This window comes from Phoenix dactylifera, chromosome 1, assembly GCF_051530095.1.
Source record: "Phoenix dactylifera cultivar Ajwa chromosome 1, Ajwa_hap1_PhDact_Kaust_v1.1, whole genome shotgun sequence".
Lineage (NCBI taxonomy): Eukaryota > Viridiplantae > Streptophyta > Magnoliopsida > Arecales > Arecaceae > Phoenix > Phoenix dactylifera.
Window position 1 is genome coordinate 45,173,147 of NC_143190.1, and position 19,040 is coordinate 45,192,186.

The 19,040-nt window shown below is 40.9% G+C and overlaps 2 protein-coding genes across 4 annotated transcripts; both read left to right on the forward strand.

Annotated features, from left to right (window-relative positions):
* On the forward strand, positions 1-3,551 carry LOC148715328 (uncharacterized). Of its 3 annotated transcripts, none has more exons than XR_016395924.1 (5): positions 1-455; positions 1,429-1,923; positions 3,022-3,053; positions 3,177-3,295; positions 3,424-3,551. XR_016395924.1 is itself a non-coding variant. In XM_089924284.1 (5 exons), the coding sequence occupies exons 2-5, from the start codon at positions 1,584-1,586 to the stop codon at positions 3,526-3,528; spliced, it is 591 nt and encodes a 196-aa protein (XP_089780410.1). In that variant the 5' UTR covers positions 1-455; positions 1,429-1,583; the 3' UTR covers positions 3,529-3,551. The 3 variants fall into 3 exon arrangements, 2 of the variants coding, with proteins under 2 accessions (XP_089780410.1, XP_089780411.1); XM_089924284.1 differs by having other exon boundaries at positions 3,182-3,295; XM_089924285.1 differs by having other exon boundaries at positions 3,177-3,551.
* A 12,216-nt stretch (positions 3,552-15,767) lies between these two features.
* On the forward strand, positions 15,768-16,911 carry LOC103708145 (uncharacterized). The gene is made up of 2 exons (XM_008792928.6): positions 15,768-16,088; positions 16,529-16,911. The coding sequence occupies exons 1-2, from the start codon at positions 15,867-15,869 to the stop codon at positions 16,718-16,720; spliced, it is 414 nt and encodes a 137-aa protein (XP_008791150.2). The 5' UTR covers positions 15,768-15,866; the 3' UTR covers positions 16,721-16,911.
* The last annotated feature ends 2,129 nt before the right edge of the window (positions 16,912-19,040 follow it).

Genomic DNA, 19,040 nt, shown 5'->3' on the forward strand with positions numbered 1-19,040 from the left:
GTGGAACCACACTTCCTCATGGAGAAAAAGCGGAAGGGATCAATTGCTTCTCTGGAAATGAATTCTTTACCAGAAGCTGTCATGTAAAAAATCTAATACTAGAAAAATACAAATACCTATAAAAGCACCAATTTATATGAAAACGGCTCTACCGAAAACCGCAACGGAACCCAACCTTCTCTTAACGGAGAAGGGAGAAAGAAAGGGCCCACACATAAGAGCGCCTGTGGGACTTACCCGTTCGGAAAACCACCCGCCGCTCTACCTTCCGGCCTTCTGTCTCTCGCTGGGAGCCATGGCGACATTCTCGTGGGCGTCCTGGTTCCGCACCGGCTGATGAAACTCCTTTATAAGAGCCCAGAGGTTGAGGTTGTGGCGATGGATTGGATTCTGAGGCACCATGGTGTTGGGCTTGGATCGATTCTATTGCTTCTCTTCTCTAAATCCTCTTCGCGGTTAGTTTTTTTTCGAAGCTTTCTATCTATATATCTCCTATCGAAATTCATTCAAGAAACTTAAATTTTCAGGGAAAAAGAAAGGATTAGCAAAAAGAGTTGATCTTGTTCTGAAAATATTGTTATATTTTTTATAACGTAAATAAATATCCTTTTAATATTTTGCATTATTCTTTTATCGACTTTTTTTGCTGGCTGTCATCAAAAAAAAAAAAAAAACATTGATTAATGATTGCTGGCTCTACCAGTTGCTTGCGCTGTCTCGATTTTGTTAGCAATTCTCATTTGATGTAATTGTAATATTTTGTGCCATTTTAATATCTAGATTCCCTTTCTACTTAAGATCTCATTTGATATTTTGATGTAATATTTTGTGCCAGTTCTTGTTCTGTTCATTCTTTTGATACTATACGTGAAATTTGGCGATTGCCTTCTTTTGTGGCACTCTGGTCCAGAATCAATAGCTCACCAAATTTGTTAAAGCTATGAGATAGTTTGTTATGGCATAAATAATAACATAGTAAACTGGACCAGAATTTTCCATGTTCTTCTTGAAGTTCTTTTTTTTCCTGGTACTGATGTTCGTCTTGGAGTTTGATGAGAATTTTTTTCCCAACCTCTTTTTACATTGTGGAGGCATACATGATTTTGGTTATTTTGGACAGAGATTCTGTTTCTACAGATGTAGTCTGTGTTAAGATGATCTTTCTCATCAATTCTCTTTAGATGAATTGGTCCTTTTTGTTTTCTTTCTTTCATTCCCCCCCTCTCTTCATCAAGATCAGGGGGAGGGGGGTGGAAATCGCCTTGTTGCCGTTTGAATTGAGTGAATTTCTGCACTTTTCTACCTGTGGTACCACTCCATGATTGTTTATTATTTGAGTCTGCATGAATATAACTTCTTTGGAGTTCTAGCTCCATGTATTAACCTTCATGTTGTTATGGTTGACTGATTTGCATCTAATGCATACAGGAACAGCTGGAGATTTAATGTAGTTTCTTCTCCAAGAATTGGTGCAAATGATGTTGGCTGTAAATATCAAGATTACTTGAAATTATGTGAGGTTCCTTTCACTCTGGAGGGTTTTAGTCGTTCTTTTTGTGGTTTCTAGTTTGAACATCAAGATTATGGGGGCCAACTGTTGTGTGGCTGCTCCAAGGGAGAAACCATTGTTTTCCTGTTACAAGATGAGTGGCAGTCATTCTGCTCATAGGAATGCTAGATGCTCCTCTGGATGGAGCTTTCTACGTGGCAACCGAACTCATATAATGGATGTTTTCAACAACCATTCGGAGTTTTCTCATCACAACAGTGGGAATATTGACTCAGAATTTAAGCATCGCGTAGAAACAGATCATGAAGGTCTTCTAGCTGGGAAGACACCGGTAGCAGCTTCTCAGGCACTCAGACAGCTGAACTCTCCTGATAAATTGAGCATTGGTTGTAGCTCCAAAGTGGCTTTCAAAGGTAAAATATTTGGACTGTGTTCTATATCATTCTTATCTTTGCTTGGTTATCCTTTCTCATAATATTTTCTAGATTATCAGATATTATAGCAGCCTATAATTCTTTTTTCACTGGTTGATTGATTCTAGAAATTATATCTTAATAATTAACCCAAGTTATATGCAAATATCCATTAAATATTCATAACTTATTGAAATATCTTATTAGTTCCTATTGCTTTGCCAATTTTATGGTTGGTCCATCTCCTATGCAAGTTATCTTTTGCATGCATGCACTTGTAAGCTGGTTGCACTACTTTTTATTTGTTCTATTCTCTATGTATAGCTCATCTTGTAACTCTAATCAACCATCAACAGCTGTGTAGCTTGTACATGGAAGAACTATGTTATACAAAAATGAACTGTATATGTCGAAATAATAGCTGGCAATGGCATGTTTATGGTGATGAAGATCTAAACTATAGTTTTTCTGCCTTTTGAGGTAGGGAAGCATCTCTTTTAATAATATTTGCTTACTGTATATTAGGGAAAACATTCTTGTGCTGAGAAGCTTCTATCTATAGAATTTTCTAATAGTTACATAATGTTTTACAATATGAAGAAATGCTGTTATATATAAAAATTTTACCCTAATTTAACAAAATAGCAGAGCGGCCTTTACCTTTAACTCATGAAAGAATTTACAAATCAGTAGATTCCAGAACTTAGAAGTGATTCTCACTGACACAGGTTGTGGCATGTAGTATGGATTTCTTCTAATCCATACAGCTCATGTCTAGAAAGAGACTGCACGAGTTCCACTTATAAATGTCAAATTATTTCCGGTCAGTTGTTCATGCTCGCCAAACTATGACATGATCCTCTTTATATGGTAAATACTATCATAATCTATCGTACCTAGGAAATTTTGAAGAGCATAGCTGGATAACTGATCATGTTTAATACTCTTCTTAACTTATTTCTGTAGAATAATAAAGTTTCTGCTGCAACTTTAGTGGATAAATGTTTCATGTTAATGCGATCAATGCTGCATAGAGGGTATAATTTTTCATGCACTCTTTGCATAATTCCTCATCTAATATTCTTATTCCTGTAACAGATGGATCCATCAGAAGAAATTTACCCTTCAAGGTGAGCTGGAATAAAATGGAGACATTTATTAAATATTTCTATTCCTTCTTTGCTGTTAATTTTCATGATTGAAGCTCAATTAAGTTTGCTTTGATTTTTTAACATTGCATTCTTTTAACCTAGCATAGGAAAAAGACTCCAGTAGATCACAAGTAATTGCACCATGTATTGAGCCATCAATTTCTCCATCTACATCAGCTTCTAAAGCAGGCCCATCATCTTTGAAGCAAGCCAAACATCAAGTACGATATCAAGACATAACTCTGATAACATAGTTCCACCTGTCAAATCTTTAAATGAGGACAGCTCTCTTGAAGGAAGGCAGTCTTTTGTTCTTCCAGGCAATGACTTATCCAATGATGGATCCCAGGTTGGGTCTTTTGATGTTTGGCCTTCAGTTGATATCTCTGAATTGATGTCCTCTTCCCAAGGAGAGACATGTTCATTTGGAAGCGAACACTCAAGTTACCTCTGAATTGATATCTCAGCTTTCATCAACTTCCCTTTATTCTGATTCACAAATGTGCGGTGTATGCTCAAAGGTATTGAATGATAGATCTTTGTGGAGTAGCCAAAAACTGGTTCTGAACAAAGAAATATCTGCAGTGGCTATTCTGATCTGTGGGCATGTCTTCCATGCAAACTGCTTGGAAATTATAACGCATGCGACTGATAAGTTTGACCCGTCTTGTCCAGTCTGTATGAATGGTGAGAAATTTGTATTGAAACTAGTGGAGAGAACTAATTGGAAGGTAAGAAGCAGGATTTGGAGGAGCCAAGTTGCCAGCATTGATGTTGATGGTGATTTTGTTTTTGATGGCATGCAACGTGGTGCTAAAGGTCATTGGTTGCGAGCTAGCTCTAACATGAAGAGCTCCTTTAGAAGACCCTTCCTAAGGTGGTACGCCTCCACTAGTTCGCAACCTATAAGGTCAGAGTCAGAAAGGGAGCCTTCAAGGAAGAAAGCATTCCGGGTAGGACATAGGATGAGATCAAAGAGCAATGTTCTATAATGTAGGATGTGCCTTCCTTGCTTCTGGTTCATTGGTTATATATAAGTAGTATGAGAATTGATGGCATCTGTTTTAGGCCCTGCAATTATAATGTCTGTAGCTGTTATTTCTGGGACGTTCTGGTTTCTCTTACTTTTATTTTCAAGTGCATAGCTGGTGGTCAGTGTCACGCCCCGGACCCGGATCCGTGACACGGCCGTGCTATTGCCGACTACCGCCCATAATAGCACGCAGCCTCATACCTGGGTAACAGGGTAGTCAAACCAACCGAATCTTTTCATGTGAAAGCATTCTTAGTACAACCTGCTGGTCAGTACCCAAATACAGAGCTTCTATGTAGTTTATGTACATAATAGTATACTTGCTTTACCCCAAAAGAAAGAAGCCCTGATACCAAATTAACGTGTCTCTGGCAGCTATCAGTGGTAAGGATCTGAAAGAAAAAGTAAATGAACGGATATGAGCTACACGGCTCAGTAAGTAATCATACGTAATCTTACCGGATCGAACATAACGGTAACCATGTTTATGCAGGGTTTGAGAAGCTGACATGCATATTTATCTAATCATCATCATGGCATAATATGTATGCAATTTAAAGGAGATAGCAGTTATAGCAAAATACAACATTTCATAAGGATATATTCAAAAACCCGTTGTAAAACAATGTATGCTTTGGCCAAGCACGTTCATAAATGTCACGGCCCGCCTGCGCAGGGCACGTGACTATCGGGCCCACATGAGGGGGAAACACGGGGCTCCCCTGCCAGATGTTGGCCGGTTCCGGGGCTTCACGCAAGCGTCCTTCACCCCTCACCGATTTTGCTTCTCCCCAAAAACACATCTGCAGGATTTGGAAGCACCCGCCTCATATACCCAGGCTCTGAAACGAGCCTCATGATCATGCTTCAAATATCATTTTCATAAAGTATGCATATGAAACCGTGCCCCCGGCATGCCGTGGTCGTGCTCTTAAATGCTACTGTGAAGTCATTCTTGGCCACTGGCGAGACCGGCTCAGTTATTAGGCGGCCACTGGCGGGGCTGGCTCAGTCATTCTCGGCCACTGGCAAGGCCGGCTCAGTTACATTGGGTCAGTAGCTCTTAAGAGTTCATAAATAATGCTTCGTATAGGTAGTACCTCATAGATGCTACGGCGAATTCATTATTGGTCACTGGCGGGGCCTGCTCAGTTATTAGTCGGCCACTGGCGGGGCTGGCTCAGTCATTATCGGCCACTGGCAAGGCCGGCTCAGTTGCATTCGGCCCGTAACATTAGTAGTTCTTAGGTACCCCCTTACAAGTAATATGCAGCTAGAGCAAATCATTATCATTCTTTACACTCATGCTAAGAAAAATCATAACATGGAACTCCATTCATTTTGCATGTATCACAAGAGCTATGAAAACATAATATGTGCACAACCATTAATTATGTGACTGACATGTACCACCCATGTTCATATTTCATAACTCATATTTTAGCATGTAATGCAATCCCAGTATTTTGTAGGCATAACGGAATATAAAGCATATATCATCATATCTTGTGTAACTAGAGCATGTCAGATACACATATCGTTCTTAGCCTACAGTACATACACGATTCACAACAAGATTAAAACAAGTTACTTACCCTCTTCACAAATCATGTATACAATTCAAATTGTATGAAAAACTCTGGTTCATCTTATAAAACGTAATACAGGATCTACGATAAGATTAAGGCAGATTACTTACCTCAATTCGCTTTCCAAATTGCTCAAGTCCAGGTGACAAATCCTTAATCACCTAAAACAACATCATAGGGTTTACATTATTCCCCATTTATTTATTATAAAATCTCTTAGTTCATCATACTATGAACTTACTTGCTTGGATCCCATCCAAGGATCTAGCCAAGTCCAATTTAAAGCCTTTGGAGTTCGATTTAACACCAGATTGGGCCTCGTTTATAATTGGGTCCAACCTTTTCTAGCCAATTGGGTCCTCTGTCAATTTACTGGGCCTAATTTAGTATTAATTGGGCTTGCTGGGATTAACTCCACTCAACTGGGTTCGGACCCAAATCAATTTGGGCCTAATTTGGTTCGAATTTGACCCAATTTGCAGTTTGGGCTCGTCCAGACTTAGCACAATCTGATTGAGCTCGGATTTAGACTTGCCCAGTCTAATTGGGCTTAGGTTAGTCAGATTTGGCTAAACCCCCCTTTTTATATATTTTTTTTTCTTTCTTTCTTTTTCTTTTTCTTTCCCTTTTTCTTCTCTTCTCCTTCTTCTTTTCTTCTCCTTCCCGAAGCTTCCTCTCCTCCCTTCTCTTTCATCCCGATCTCCCCCTTCCTCTCTTCTCCGATGATGGGAGCACGACGAGCGGAAAGGGAGGACGGCGAGCGGAAGAAGGCCGGGCCACAACCGGCGGCGTCCACGGCTAGGCCCCGCGGCGTCCTCGGCCGAGCCTGTGACGACGGTGCTCGCGGCTGAAGCCGGCGGCCGCCGCACACGACGAGGAGGATGAGTACCCTCTTCCTCTCTTCTTTTCCCTCTTCCTTTCTTTCTTTCATTCTTCTTCTTTTCTTCAACCTCCCTTCACCAACCCCATATTCTCTCTCTCGCTCCCAAACCCTCTCTCTTCCTCTCTCTATCCTTCTCCTGTGAAGGAAGAAGGGGAGTTTGGGAGGGCCGGATTGAGGTCGACCGGCGGCTCTCGTAGCACCTGCAGCAGCCGCGGCCCATGGTCGCCGACCCTCTCTCCTTCCCGTGGAGAAGAGAGATCTCGAGGGAGGAACAGCCCGCGGCGGGGACCAACGGCGCCGACGACGCTCGCGGCCGCACACGGGAGTCCCCTATTCCCTCTCTCATCTTTCTTCTTCTTTTCTTTCCTCCCTTCTTTTCTTCACCGAGACTCCCTATCCCACTGAAGAAGAAGAAGGGAATGGGGCTCCGGCCGACTGCAACCCCCCCCGGCCGAGAGCCGGCAGAGGCTGCAGTCGAGAACCGTGTACGGAGTCCCTCCTCTATTTTATTTTGGAAACAGGAGCTTACCATTTCCGGGGATGACCTGCGGTGCCTCCTCTCCAACACCTCTTTTGCTAGTTACCGTTGGGCAGTTCTTCCCCCTGGTAGTCCCTCCTTCCTCTTGGAGCTTCAGGGCTCCTTCGCCTTCGGCTCCAGGGCTTCGGCTCTCTCTCTCGTTCAGTGTTCTTGGGGGTCTGTGACTTGGGGTTGCCGGCAGAGGCTTAATAATTGTTTAGAGGATGAGACCCCCCTCTGAGAGGTCCCATCCGCTCCATTCCTCCCCTCTCCGGGACTGGCCGCCGCCGCCCCCCTGTCTCCGGTGCGCCGGCATCGGCTGCCAGCAGGGGTGAGGGTCACCCTTCCCTGTCGGTCTTATCCCTTCGTTTTTTTTTTCCTGATAATTATTATAATTATACTGGCTACAGTGAAATTTGGGCCCAAACCCTTAACTGGGCCCATTTCTTATTGGGCCTAGTAGGTTGTGGGCCCGGACATTACATCCTACCCCCCTTAAAATAAATTTCGTCCTCGAAATTAGTCATACCTTAAGGTTCAGGCTTTAAAAGTATTTAACCATTGAGTCATCCTCGAGATCTCAGTTAGTCTCTCTCTCGGAGTACCTACTGATAAGATTTTGACATACAAAGTCATGGCATCTCAAAACTTGAACCTTTCCATCTATGACACATAGGAGTTCTTTGATCTCTTTCAAAAGAGGACTAATCTTCCAACCTTAGATTTTAAATGCTATGATTCTTGGCCCAAGAAATTAATTGCTCTCGATTAAGTCCACACAACGGTCGTAATCGGGTTAATAGAAATAGGTGAGAGCATTAGCATCAAATACTTTTCATAATCTATAATCCTCTTTCTTCTCTTAACTTTGCCTACAATTTAATGATCAACCTTTATCCTAGCAAAACCTCAAACCCCTTTCGAAGAGGAAGATTGAAAATGTTATAGCTAGGTGTAGGGGCCATTCCAGGTCTAAGCCCTAAGGAACCATCAATCCGTTAATACTAAATTTAAGATGCTCAAAATCTTCCAGAAATTGCCACAATAGAAAAACTCACTGGTGAAATTATATAGCTGTCTCCAGATTATTCAGAGAATCAACAACACTTTTCTCCATTAGAATTCTAATTCAAATTTTTCAATAATTCTATTCATCAATACAGTTTCATTATTAGATCTTATCAAAAGAATAAGGTCTAACATTTTCAGATTTGATTCTTTTGGTAGGTGATCTAAATCAAACTTTTCTCTTATACACAAAAATCTACATCTCAATTCTGAATAAGAACTTCGAGTTTCTTTGTCAAAGTATCAACTGCTCTCGATTACCCGATCTATCACAAGATTAGATCATAAACAACTTCAATCCACCCTTGATAGATATTCATCAAAGTCAATTGACAACCTCAATTTCTTTCAATCGAATAAAGGATGGATATTAATTAAAAAATTCAAGCTTCAAATTTAGGAGGGAGAAGGTTCATACCAACGTATTCTAGATCCAAGATCAAAATCGATGATCTATTAATTCATGTCAAAAGATGCTAAGAAGTTTCTTAGCATGACGTAAAACTGGAGAATCTAGGATAGCACAGTGCTATCCAAAAATCAGAACATTCTCCTTTTATTTATCCAGAAAAATCTTACTACACAGGAAAACAGATCAAATCTTTTGTTATTAAAACTTTCCGAATTAAAAGAATAATACTTCTGGCCAACTTAGATTAATAATTCAGATCACTATGTTTTCGCTGCGCATTCTGATCAAATTCCTTTGAATTCACAAATAACTTTTGATCAACATACTATTTGCCTACAAACAAAACTATTTAATTCCTCATCTGTATTTGCATTTCAAATCTTTCCTCCATCTTGATCGAATGTTACTTAGCCAAAACTTCTTTTTACTTTTCCATGAGCGAGTAAAGAAAGGGTATCCCAACATAAGATCCTCTTAAATAAGCGACAACGCTTTAAATGAATTTTACATTTTCAACAACTTCATTTATTGAAAATAAGCCTTCTTTCCTAATAAGAGATTAGCCCTCAAGCCATCTTAGAACATTTTAAGCTCGGAATTATGTAAACTTCTGAAAATTATTCCTTAGTATCCCAATCTCTTATATTAGGTATCCTTAAATTGCATGAACAATAATCTGCCCTATTTTAGCATTGCTAGAAGGTGATTCTCGATCTCACATATCCGTTAAAAGAAAGAGATGCATACTTTTGTCGTAAGATCTTTATTTAAAAATCTTCTTCTTTTGTGCTCCTTCCACTAGACGATGATATGTAAAATTATCATCCATTACTTTCACCTTCCTCATGAAACAATTTAAACTTGCTTCTCAATGATAAACGAAGGCATTTAGTAATTGCTCATCTATTAGAGATGAAACACTTTATTCCAAATCTTAGAAGCAGGGATTGCTAAATACAAACTCCTGAAACATCATGTGCTATTGGGCATGTTCCCATATCAACTCTATTGCTGATTCCACTCGCATTTCCTAATGGCCCCATATCATCATCATTCTCTCTTCTTCTTTTTTTTTTTGTCAAAACATCAACTAATATTCGTTTAATTGATTTATCACAGGATCACAAACTACTGCACTTTATCCATAGTAGAACATTTGAGCCTAAAATATTCTTCAACATTGAAAATTATTCTCAGAATTTACTAAATGACCTCCAATCGAAATATTAATCTTGCATTATAATTTGCAAAGATCTAATATTTCACATTCCAAGTAAACAAAGGAGAAATTATTAAATCTCATTTCTCAAATATACTTTCTTTCTATATAATAGTTGCCTGCATAATTGTCATACAGATTTTATCCTCGAAGAATATTAAAAAATATCTTTTCTTGTCCAAGCCTTAAACAACTTATGAATAAACCCTATCTTGTCATCAAAATAATTAACTTCAAACTAGAAGTATCATCCACAGTACCCAGTACCAGGTTAAACTTCCAATATCACCTATATACTGATACATAAATAATCACAATGTACTTTAATATTCCATGGCTAGTATTCCACTTAACATCAGTCAAAATCTAATTTAATCATAATCCAAAATACAAATTACTCCGTCGAGAAATCTCCAAAATAGCTTTTTCTTATTTTGGCATGGCTCGTTAGCATTCTGATTCAAAACACCAAAATCCTTAGTAGTCTTAAATCTTAAGCTCTAATACCATACCTGTCACAATCATGCCCCTAGAATGGCTTTGTATTAGCCCTAGCTTCTTTCTTTTTGTTGCTCATTATCACCTATCAAAATATTTGTGTCAAGCAATTTTCGTGACTGACCGATGATACGACCAATAAAATCTTTTCTTTCCTTTCCGGTTATGCGGAATCTCACTAAATGAGACTTAACTACCCATTTCCTTATTAAAGCTTAAAATTTTTACTCATGGTTAACCTATTGCTCTGATACCACTAGAATGTCACGCCCCGGACCCGGATCCGTGACACGGCCGTGCTATTGCCGACTACCGCCCATAATAGCACGCAGCCTCATACCTGGGTAACAGGGTAGTCAAACCAACCGAATCTTTTCATGTGAAAGCATTCTTAGTACAACCTGCTGGTCAGTACCCAAATACAGAGCTTCTATGTAGTTTATGTACATAATAGTATGCTTGCTTTACCCCAAAAGAAAGAAGCCCTGATACCAAATTAACGTGTCTCTGGCAGCTATCAGTGGTAAGGATCTGAAAGAAAAAGTAAATGAACGGATATGAGCTACACGGCTCAGTAAGTAATCATACGTAATCTTACCGGATCGAACATAACGGTAACCATGTTTATGCAGGGTTTGAGAAGCTGACATGCATATTTATCTAATCATCATCATGGCATAATATGTATGCAATTTAAAGGAGATAGCGGTTATAGCAAAATACAACATTTCATAAGGATATATTCAAAAACCCGTTGTAAAACAATGTATGCTTTGGCCAAGCACGTTCATAAATGTCACGGCCCGCCTGCGCAGGGCACGTGACTATCGGGCCCACATGAGGGGGAAACACGGGGCTCCCCTGCCAGATGTTGGCCGGTTCCGGGGCTTCACGCAAGCGTCCTTCACCCCTCACCGATTTTGCTTCTCCCCAAAAACACATCTGCAGGATTTGGAAGCACCCGCCTCATATACCCAGGCTCTGAAACGAGCCTCATGATCATGCTTCAAATATCATTTTCATAAAGTATGCATATGAAACCGTGCCCCCGGCATGCCGTGGTCGTGCTCTTAAATGCTACTGTGAAGTCATTCTTGGCCACTGGCGAGACCGGCTCAGTTATTAGGCGGCCACTGGCGGGGCTGGCTCAGTCTTTCTCGGCCACTGGCAAGGCCGGCTCAGTTACATTGGGTCAGTAGCTCTTAAGAGTTCATAAATAATGCTTCGTATAGGTAGTACCTCATAGATGCTACGGCGAATTCATTATTGGTCACTGGCGGGGCCTGCTCAGTTATTAGTCGGCCACTGGCGGGGCTGGCTCAGTCATTATCGGCCACTGGCAAGGCCGGCTCAGTTGCATTCGGCCCGTAACATTAGTAGTTCTTAGGTACCCCGTTACAAGCAATATGCAGCTAGAGCAAATCATTATCATTCTTTACACTCATGCTAAGAAAAATCATAACATGGAACTCCATTCATTTTGCATGTATCACAAGAGCTATGAAAACATAATATGTGCACAACCATTAATTATGTGACTGACATGTACCACCCATGTTCATATTTCATAACTCATATTTTAGCATGTAATGCAATCCCAGTATTTTGTAGGCATAACGGAATATAAAGCATATATCATCATATCTTGTGTAACTAGAGCATGTCAGATACACATATCGTTCTTAGCCTACAGTACATACACGATTCACAACAAGATTAAAACAAGTTACTTACCCTCTTCACAAATCATGTATACAATTCAAATTGTATGAAAAACTCTGGTTCATCTTATAAAACGTAATACAGGATCTACGATAAGATTAAGGCAGATTACTTACCTCAATTCGCTTTCCAAATTGCTCAAGTCCAGGTGACAAATCCTTAATCACCTAAAACAACATCATAGGGTTTACATTATTCCCCATTTATTTATTATAAAATCTCTTAGTTCATCATACTATGAACTTACTTGCTTGGATCCCATCCAAGGATCTAGCCAAGTCCAATTTAAAGCCTTTGGAGTTCGATTTAACACCAGATTAGGCCTCGTTTATAATTGGGTCCAACCTTTTCTAGCCAATTGGGTCCTCTGTCAATTTACTGGGCCTAATTTAGTATTAATTGGGCCTGCTGGGATTAACTCCACTCAACTGGGTTCGGACCCAAATCAATTTGGGCCTAATTTGGTTCGGATTTGACCCAATTTGCAGTTTGGGCTCGTCCAGACTTAGCACAATCTGATTGAGCTCGGATTTAGACTTGCCCAGTCTAATTGGGCTTAGGTTAGTCAGATTTGGCTAAACCCCCCTTTTTATATATTTTTTTTTTCTTTCTTTCTTTTTCTTTTTCTTTCCCTTTTTCTTCTCTTCTCCTTCTTCTTTTCTTCTCCTTCCCGAAGCTTCCTCTCCTCCCTTCTCTTTCATCCCGATCTCCCCCTTCCTCTCTTCTCCGATGATGGGAGCACGACGAGCGGAAAGGGAGGACGGCGAGCGGAAGAAGGCCGGGCCACAACCGGCGGCGTCCACGGCTAGGCCCCGCGGCGTCCTCGGCCGAGCCTGTGACGACGGTGCTCGCGGCCGAAGCCGGCGGCCGCCGCACACGACGAGGAGGATGAGTCCCCTCTTCCTCTCTTCTTTTCCCTCTTCCTTTCTTTCTTTCATTCTTCTTCTTTTCTTCAACCTCCCTTCACCAACCCCATATTCTCTCTCTCGCTCCCAAACCCTCTCTCTTCCTCTCTCTATCCTTCTCCTGTGAAGGAAGAAGGGGAGTTTGGGAGGGCCGGATTGAGGTCGACCGGCGGCTCCCGTAGCACCTGCAGCAGCCGCGGCCCGTGGTCGCCGACCCTCTCTCCTTCCCGTGGAGAAGAGAGATCTCGAGGGAGGAACAGCCCGCGGCGGGGACCAACGACGCCGACGACGCTCGCGGCCGCACACGGGAGTCCCCTCTTCCCTCTCTCATCTTTCTTCTTCTTTTCTTTCCTCCCTTCTTTTCTTCACCGAGACTCCCTATCCCACTGAAGAAGAAGAAGGGAATGGGGCTCCGGCCGACTGCAACCCCCCCCGGCCGAGAGCCGGCAGAGGCTGCAGTCGAGAACCGTGTACGGAGTCCCTCCTCTATTTTATTTTGGAAACAGGAGCTTACCATTTCCGGGGATGACCTGCGGTGCCTCCTCTCCAACACCTCTTTTGCTAGTTACCGTTGGGCAGTTCTTCCCCCTGGTAGTCCCTCCTTCCTCTTGGAGCTTCAGGGCTCCTTCGCCTTCGGCTCCAGGGCTTCGGCTCTCTCTCTCGTTCAGTGTTCTTGGGGGTCTGTGACTTGGGGTTGCCGGCAGAGGCTTAATAATTGTTTAGAGGATGAGACCCCCCTCTGAGAGGTCCCATCCGCTCCATTCCTCCCCTCTCCGGGACTGGCCGCCGCCGCCCCCCTGTCTCCGGTGCGCCGGCATCGGCTGCCAGCAGGGGTGAGGGTCACCCTTCCTTGTCGGTCTTATTCCTTCGTTTTTTTTTTCCTGATAATTATTATAATTATACTGGCTACAGTGAAATTTGGGCCCAAACCCTTAACTGGGCCCATTTCTTATTGGGCCTAGTAGGTTGTGGGCCCGGACATTACAGTCAGAACGGTTCCCAAGCTTGCAATATTTTGTGAACTCAAAAGTAGGGTGGAAAATGTCCGAATAGTAATTCTTCATCTCTCTCAGGATATGCATTACTCTTGATCCTCAGTAAAGAGTCATCCATACAATACTAGGAATTGGCATTTAAAAAGAGATGGCCAGTGATGAAACCATGTTATTTACCTCCCAGTTTGTGATAGAATTCTTCATGGTACTTATGTAATTGTTTTCAGTTTCTTTCTGCCTTCCTCCTCTAAATTCCTAATCTCCAACTATCTAGTAATTGGTTTTGCTATCGCTCTAACAATCAGGAGCAAAGTTACATTAAGAACTCCTGCAATGTTAATCTTTTGCATATTAAATATGATGCATGAAGTTTCATTATTTTGAGTCCTTTTGCTGCTTGAGGGATTTCCGAACCTGGAGATTTTTTGTGAGCGTTGTCAACAAAATGGTTAGAGAACTGTCAAGCGGTACCGGTTCTACTCAACCGTGCCGGAAGCCGGCTAAGCCAGATAGGACGGCTGCCGCATTCTACTTTGAAGCGTGATTGTTTGTCTCCTTTTTTTTGGGGAGATTTGTTCAGTTTATCTCTACGGTAATACCGGGTCTTACCCGCAATGGGACAGAAACTTAACAAGGCCATCCATCTAGGTCTTTGGGAAAAAGAGGTCAATGAGTCGAGACCTCAAGACGTGATCCTCAATAAGTTGATCCCTCAGAAAGAGGGTTTATTAACAGTCCAGTTTCTGCGGGCGCCCAGGTCCAGAGGAGTTAATTCACTATTAAAGAGTCCAGTCTCATGGGAGCTGAGGCTTTTGTTTGTCCTTGTCACCTTATTTCTTTTGTATTGTGTTTGCTGTCAGGCTTTTCATTTCATCGTCTCACGAAATGAAATGGTGGATAGTTCCCTTTTTTTTTCCAAAAAAAATCTATAATAATCCATCTTCTTTTATGACGCAATCCACCTAACAATTAGACAAATGTAGATTTATTGCATCATATAACAAGATTATGTCCTTGCAATTGTTTCATTATTTTTATTATTATGAAACATTATAGAGTGCAACCGCCTCAAGTTTAACTACCTCTCTCTCCTCCTCTCGTCATGCCAGAGACTATACCTAACTTGCTAATCCAGAATAAACAAACTAAATCACTATTGTTGCCCTCAAACCCAGCTAATACCGTTGAAAATAGATTAGAAATACGAGTATAGATATGTATCATATGCTACAATTTATATTCATCTTTATTTTAAATAGATGTGGATACAAATTGGATATTAATGCTACAGATATAAATAAAATGGTTGAACTTTGATTAAAGATATCATTGTATGAGAAATAGATTAACTTAGCACATTTAATTATTAACAGTAATTTTTTTAAAGTCCTTAAGAGCTATATATGATTAAGTAGAACTAAAAATAGAACCAGATATTCTGGAATGGAGCAGTTTTTAGTCTGCTGTCAAGCTTCTTTTTATCTATTATCTGGTTTTCCATGTTTTTAGTCTGCAATTCTGGACCATCTTTTCTTCTCTTATTTTGATGTACTATTGCTTAGCCTATCAGGTTTCCATTCTCATCTCACGACTTCCTCAAGACCACTAGACACGTGGCCGACACGCCTACATCCATATCCGCAACTCCCACCGCCCTTCCTATTTTTGGTAGATCCACCGCCCTTCTTTAACGTATCCGATGCGCTGCGGACACCACTCTCTCACGCGTGTCACCTCGGTCCGCATGCCCCCACCCTACGTCGTCACGAGGCGCACACGTGTCTGCAGCTCGATCGCTCCCGCCATACCTATCCAACGATCTCCACCTCTATAAATCACCACTCCCTCCCCTCCTCCCTCTCCACTCAGAAGTCAGATCTTCTGCTTCCGAAAAAGAAAAGGTTGCAGTATTATTAGTTTTAGCGGTCGGTCACATACGAGAGAAAGAAAGATGGCGGAGATGAGGGACAAGTACGGCAAACCGATCCCGGAGCATCAAGGTTACGGTGGTGCGGGCACCGGCGGGACTTACGGCACCACCGGCACCACCACCACTCCGCATGGAGTGGTGCATGGACAAGGTGGCGGGCAGCAGCAGCAGGTGCACCTAGGGAAGGAGGAGCCCCACGGTGGACGGCACCACCGCTCCGGCAGCTCCAGCTCCAGCAGCTCGGTAAGCTTAATAAAGGTCTATAGATAGCTTTCATTTAAGCTGATAGTAAATAACAGATGCTACATGGGGGTGCAGTTCATAGATTTCCACTCTCCACTGCAAAGTGGAAACACGTTAACCGCCCTCCAATGCACACCGGCCTAAATCGTAACAATCTCAAAGCCCGTTATGTTTTGCGGGCAGGACGAAATAGTGGATCTAAATCGTAACACGCTTTTGGGAATTAATCTATCGTACGTAGTAGCAATTTTCCCTTGTGAATACTTACCCTATCCCTGTCTTCCTACACACTGTCTTATATTCAAAATTTTGGAATTGTGAGGTTGTTTTTGTACTCTTCGTCTTCTTCCTCTCCTCCGTTCTTGCTATTTTATTCGAACGTGTTATTTATCTTGTTGTGTTTACTGATTAACTTGTCGAAAATATATGTGGGCATGCAGTCGGAGGATGACGGGCATGGCGGACGAAGGAAGAAGGGATTGAAGGAGAAGATAAAGGAGAAGATGCCGGGCGGCGGGCACAAGGAGGAGGAGCACGGGCAGACTGCTGAGGGCCAGCACGAGAAGAAGGGGATGATGGAGAAGATCAAGGAGAAGTTACCGGGACACCATTCGGAGGGCTCGCCGCACTAATGGTCCTTCGCTGTTGTCCAGGACCAGGAATAAGGAAGACACGTGCCAGTGCACGTGACATTCAGTAGTGTTTGTTCTGGTTGTGTGAGTTGTGATGGCGTTCGTGTGAGTCGAGTTGAGGTAGTATTATCTGTGTACCGTGTATGCTTGATATAATTAATAAAATACTTGCTTGCGTATTATCATAAAAATTAATGAAGCTCTCTCGCTACATTGCATTTACAGTTTGGATGTAGACCTCAGGTTAAATAATCCAAAGTTTTAGCAGCATGGGCTTTAAGGGGTAGTTTGGTACGTAACATAGGTGGAGATGGTAAGATTAATTGTATTTTATATCATAGTTAGAGCTGAAAATGGGATGGGGCCAGCTCAAAGCCTCTTGGGCCGGGCTAGGCTCTGGGCTAAGCCTGAAAGAGTTCAGATCTTTGGACAGAGTCTATTGGTTTTTTGGGGCAGATTTGGGCATGTCATTAGCTAAGTTTGGGCTTGGTTGGAGGCCGAGCCTGAACAAGGCCTGAATGGAGCCTCGGTCAAATTAGTTTGTTTTTATTTATTGTTATTTAGAAAAAATAATAAGAAAATAAAAGATAAGTTAAAATAGGTTTAATTGAGAATAATATATATTTTCTATTATTTATTTATAGGAGAGTTTAATTTTTAATTAGTTTATTTATTTGTTAAGCAATATTATGAAATATTAAATTTTAATTGGATTTGGACCGGATTTATTTTTGGCCTAAAGAGGTAATTTGGGTTGGGTTTGAGCCTAGGCTTAGGTTTAAATTATCCAAAAAATTTCAAGCTCACCTAAAGCCCAAAAAAATTTGGGTCGGTTCAAGTAGGGACATAGCTCGGCATGACCCGGTCCACTTCCAGCCCTATTTATAATTCTATGTAGTGGTGATTTTAAATCATCTTTGTTCATCAAATCATTATCTAATTCTGTGGTGGAAACTTATTTTTGAGATCAAAATTGTATTTAAGATTACTTAAAAGCTGAAATTTAGAGAAAAATATCTTTTAGTAAAAAAATAGTCATATCAACATATTTAATATATTATATTAATATTAGGTATGTTATAGGTATTATATAATTGGTGATTTTGTATTTTTATAGGATATCAGATAAGATTATTCATAAATATTAAACATATATAATCATTTGTATATAGCATATTTTTACACGATAAAAAATTAAATTATTTCAGAGTAAGTAACATAATTATCTTGGTGATCCTATTTGGACCACGAGTTGGCACCTGAATGTATACTTGGATCTTTTTGAAGGTTCTAGACAGCTGTCGTATAAATATAGTTTATTATTAATACATGACGATCTCGTGCTTTACATAGGAAGGCCTTCGGCTAGGTTAGTATTGGTATGCTAAAGTTGGCATATCGATTGGTGAGTGCAAGCCTGGCTACCCTTCAGATTCCGATGCTAGGTAGCGGTGTTATGCCATGTGGAAGACTATTTATATTATTTTATGTGAAGTATCAATAATATTTCATGTTCGAAAGAATACTATTGGAGAGGCAAATAGAGTAGCAGATTGGGTGGCTACTTACGTGGCCAGCCACTTCGGAGACACTATGTGGATCGGGGAGAGGGACTTACCTCGAGCACCATGTGATTTTTTATTTTCTAATTTTATTGGATGTATTCATACTTGTGTAGTATGAAATATTCATTTTAGCAAAAAAAATATATATTCAATAGAGCATGGTGAAAAGAAATACACTGTATTTAAGAAGTCCTTTTTCATATCCAGATTACGTTGGTAAAACCTATGTTTGAATTTGTTTTGTTTAATGCCGAACCTGATTAAAATCCAAAAAAATAATTTAAGAGAACCTTTTTTTTTTTTTTTTTTTTTAAGGAAGAAGGAGACTAATGGGTGTAATTCCATTAATCACCAAATTCATTCAGAAATAAAAGAAGAAAAGAATGTACTATAGCACATAAGAAAAATAGATGAAAGAGAAATATATAAGATTAAAGGGAACTGGAAACTGCTGCTTCTAAGAGATTTGAACGAGAAATACTTCTCAATAATTTAGTATCTGAGGGCAATCAGGATGCAACAAGTAAAAAGATTCCATAGATGGTTATAATGCTGCAGAATTCCAGATCATAGTTTTTGGTAGATAAAAAACGGCGGAATAAAAATTCCAAAAGTGATGAGAAGGAAAAAGCTTCGTTGGAGCTTGCTAATTTACACCGAGACCAAATCAGGTTAGGATCGGGTCAGGTTTCCAAGTCGGGTTAACTTTTTGCCACCCCTGGTTCTCGAAATAAAAGCCATTAGTTTGTCGAATA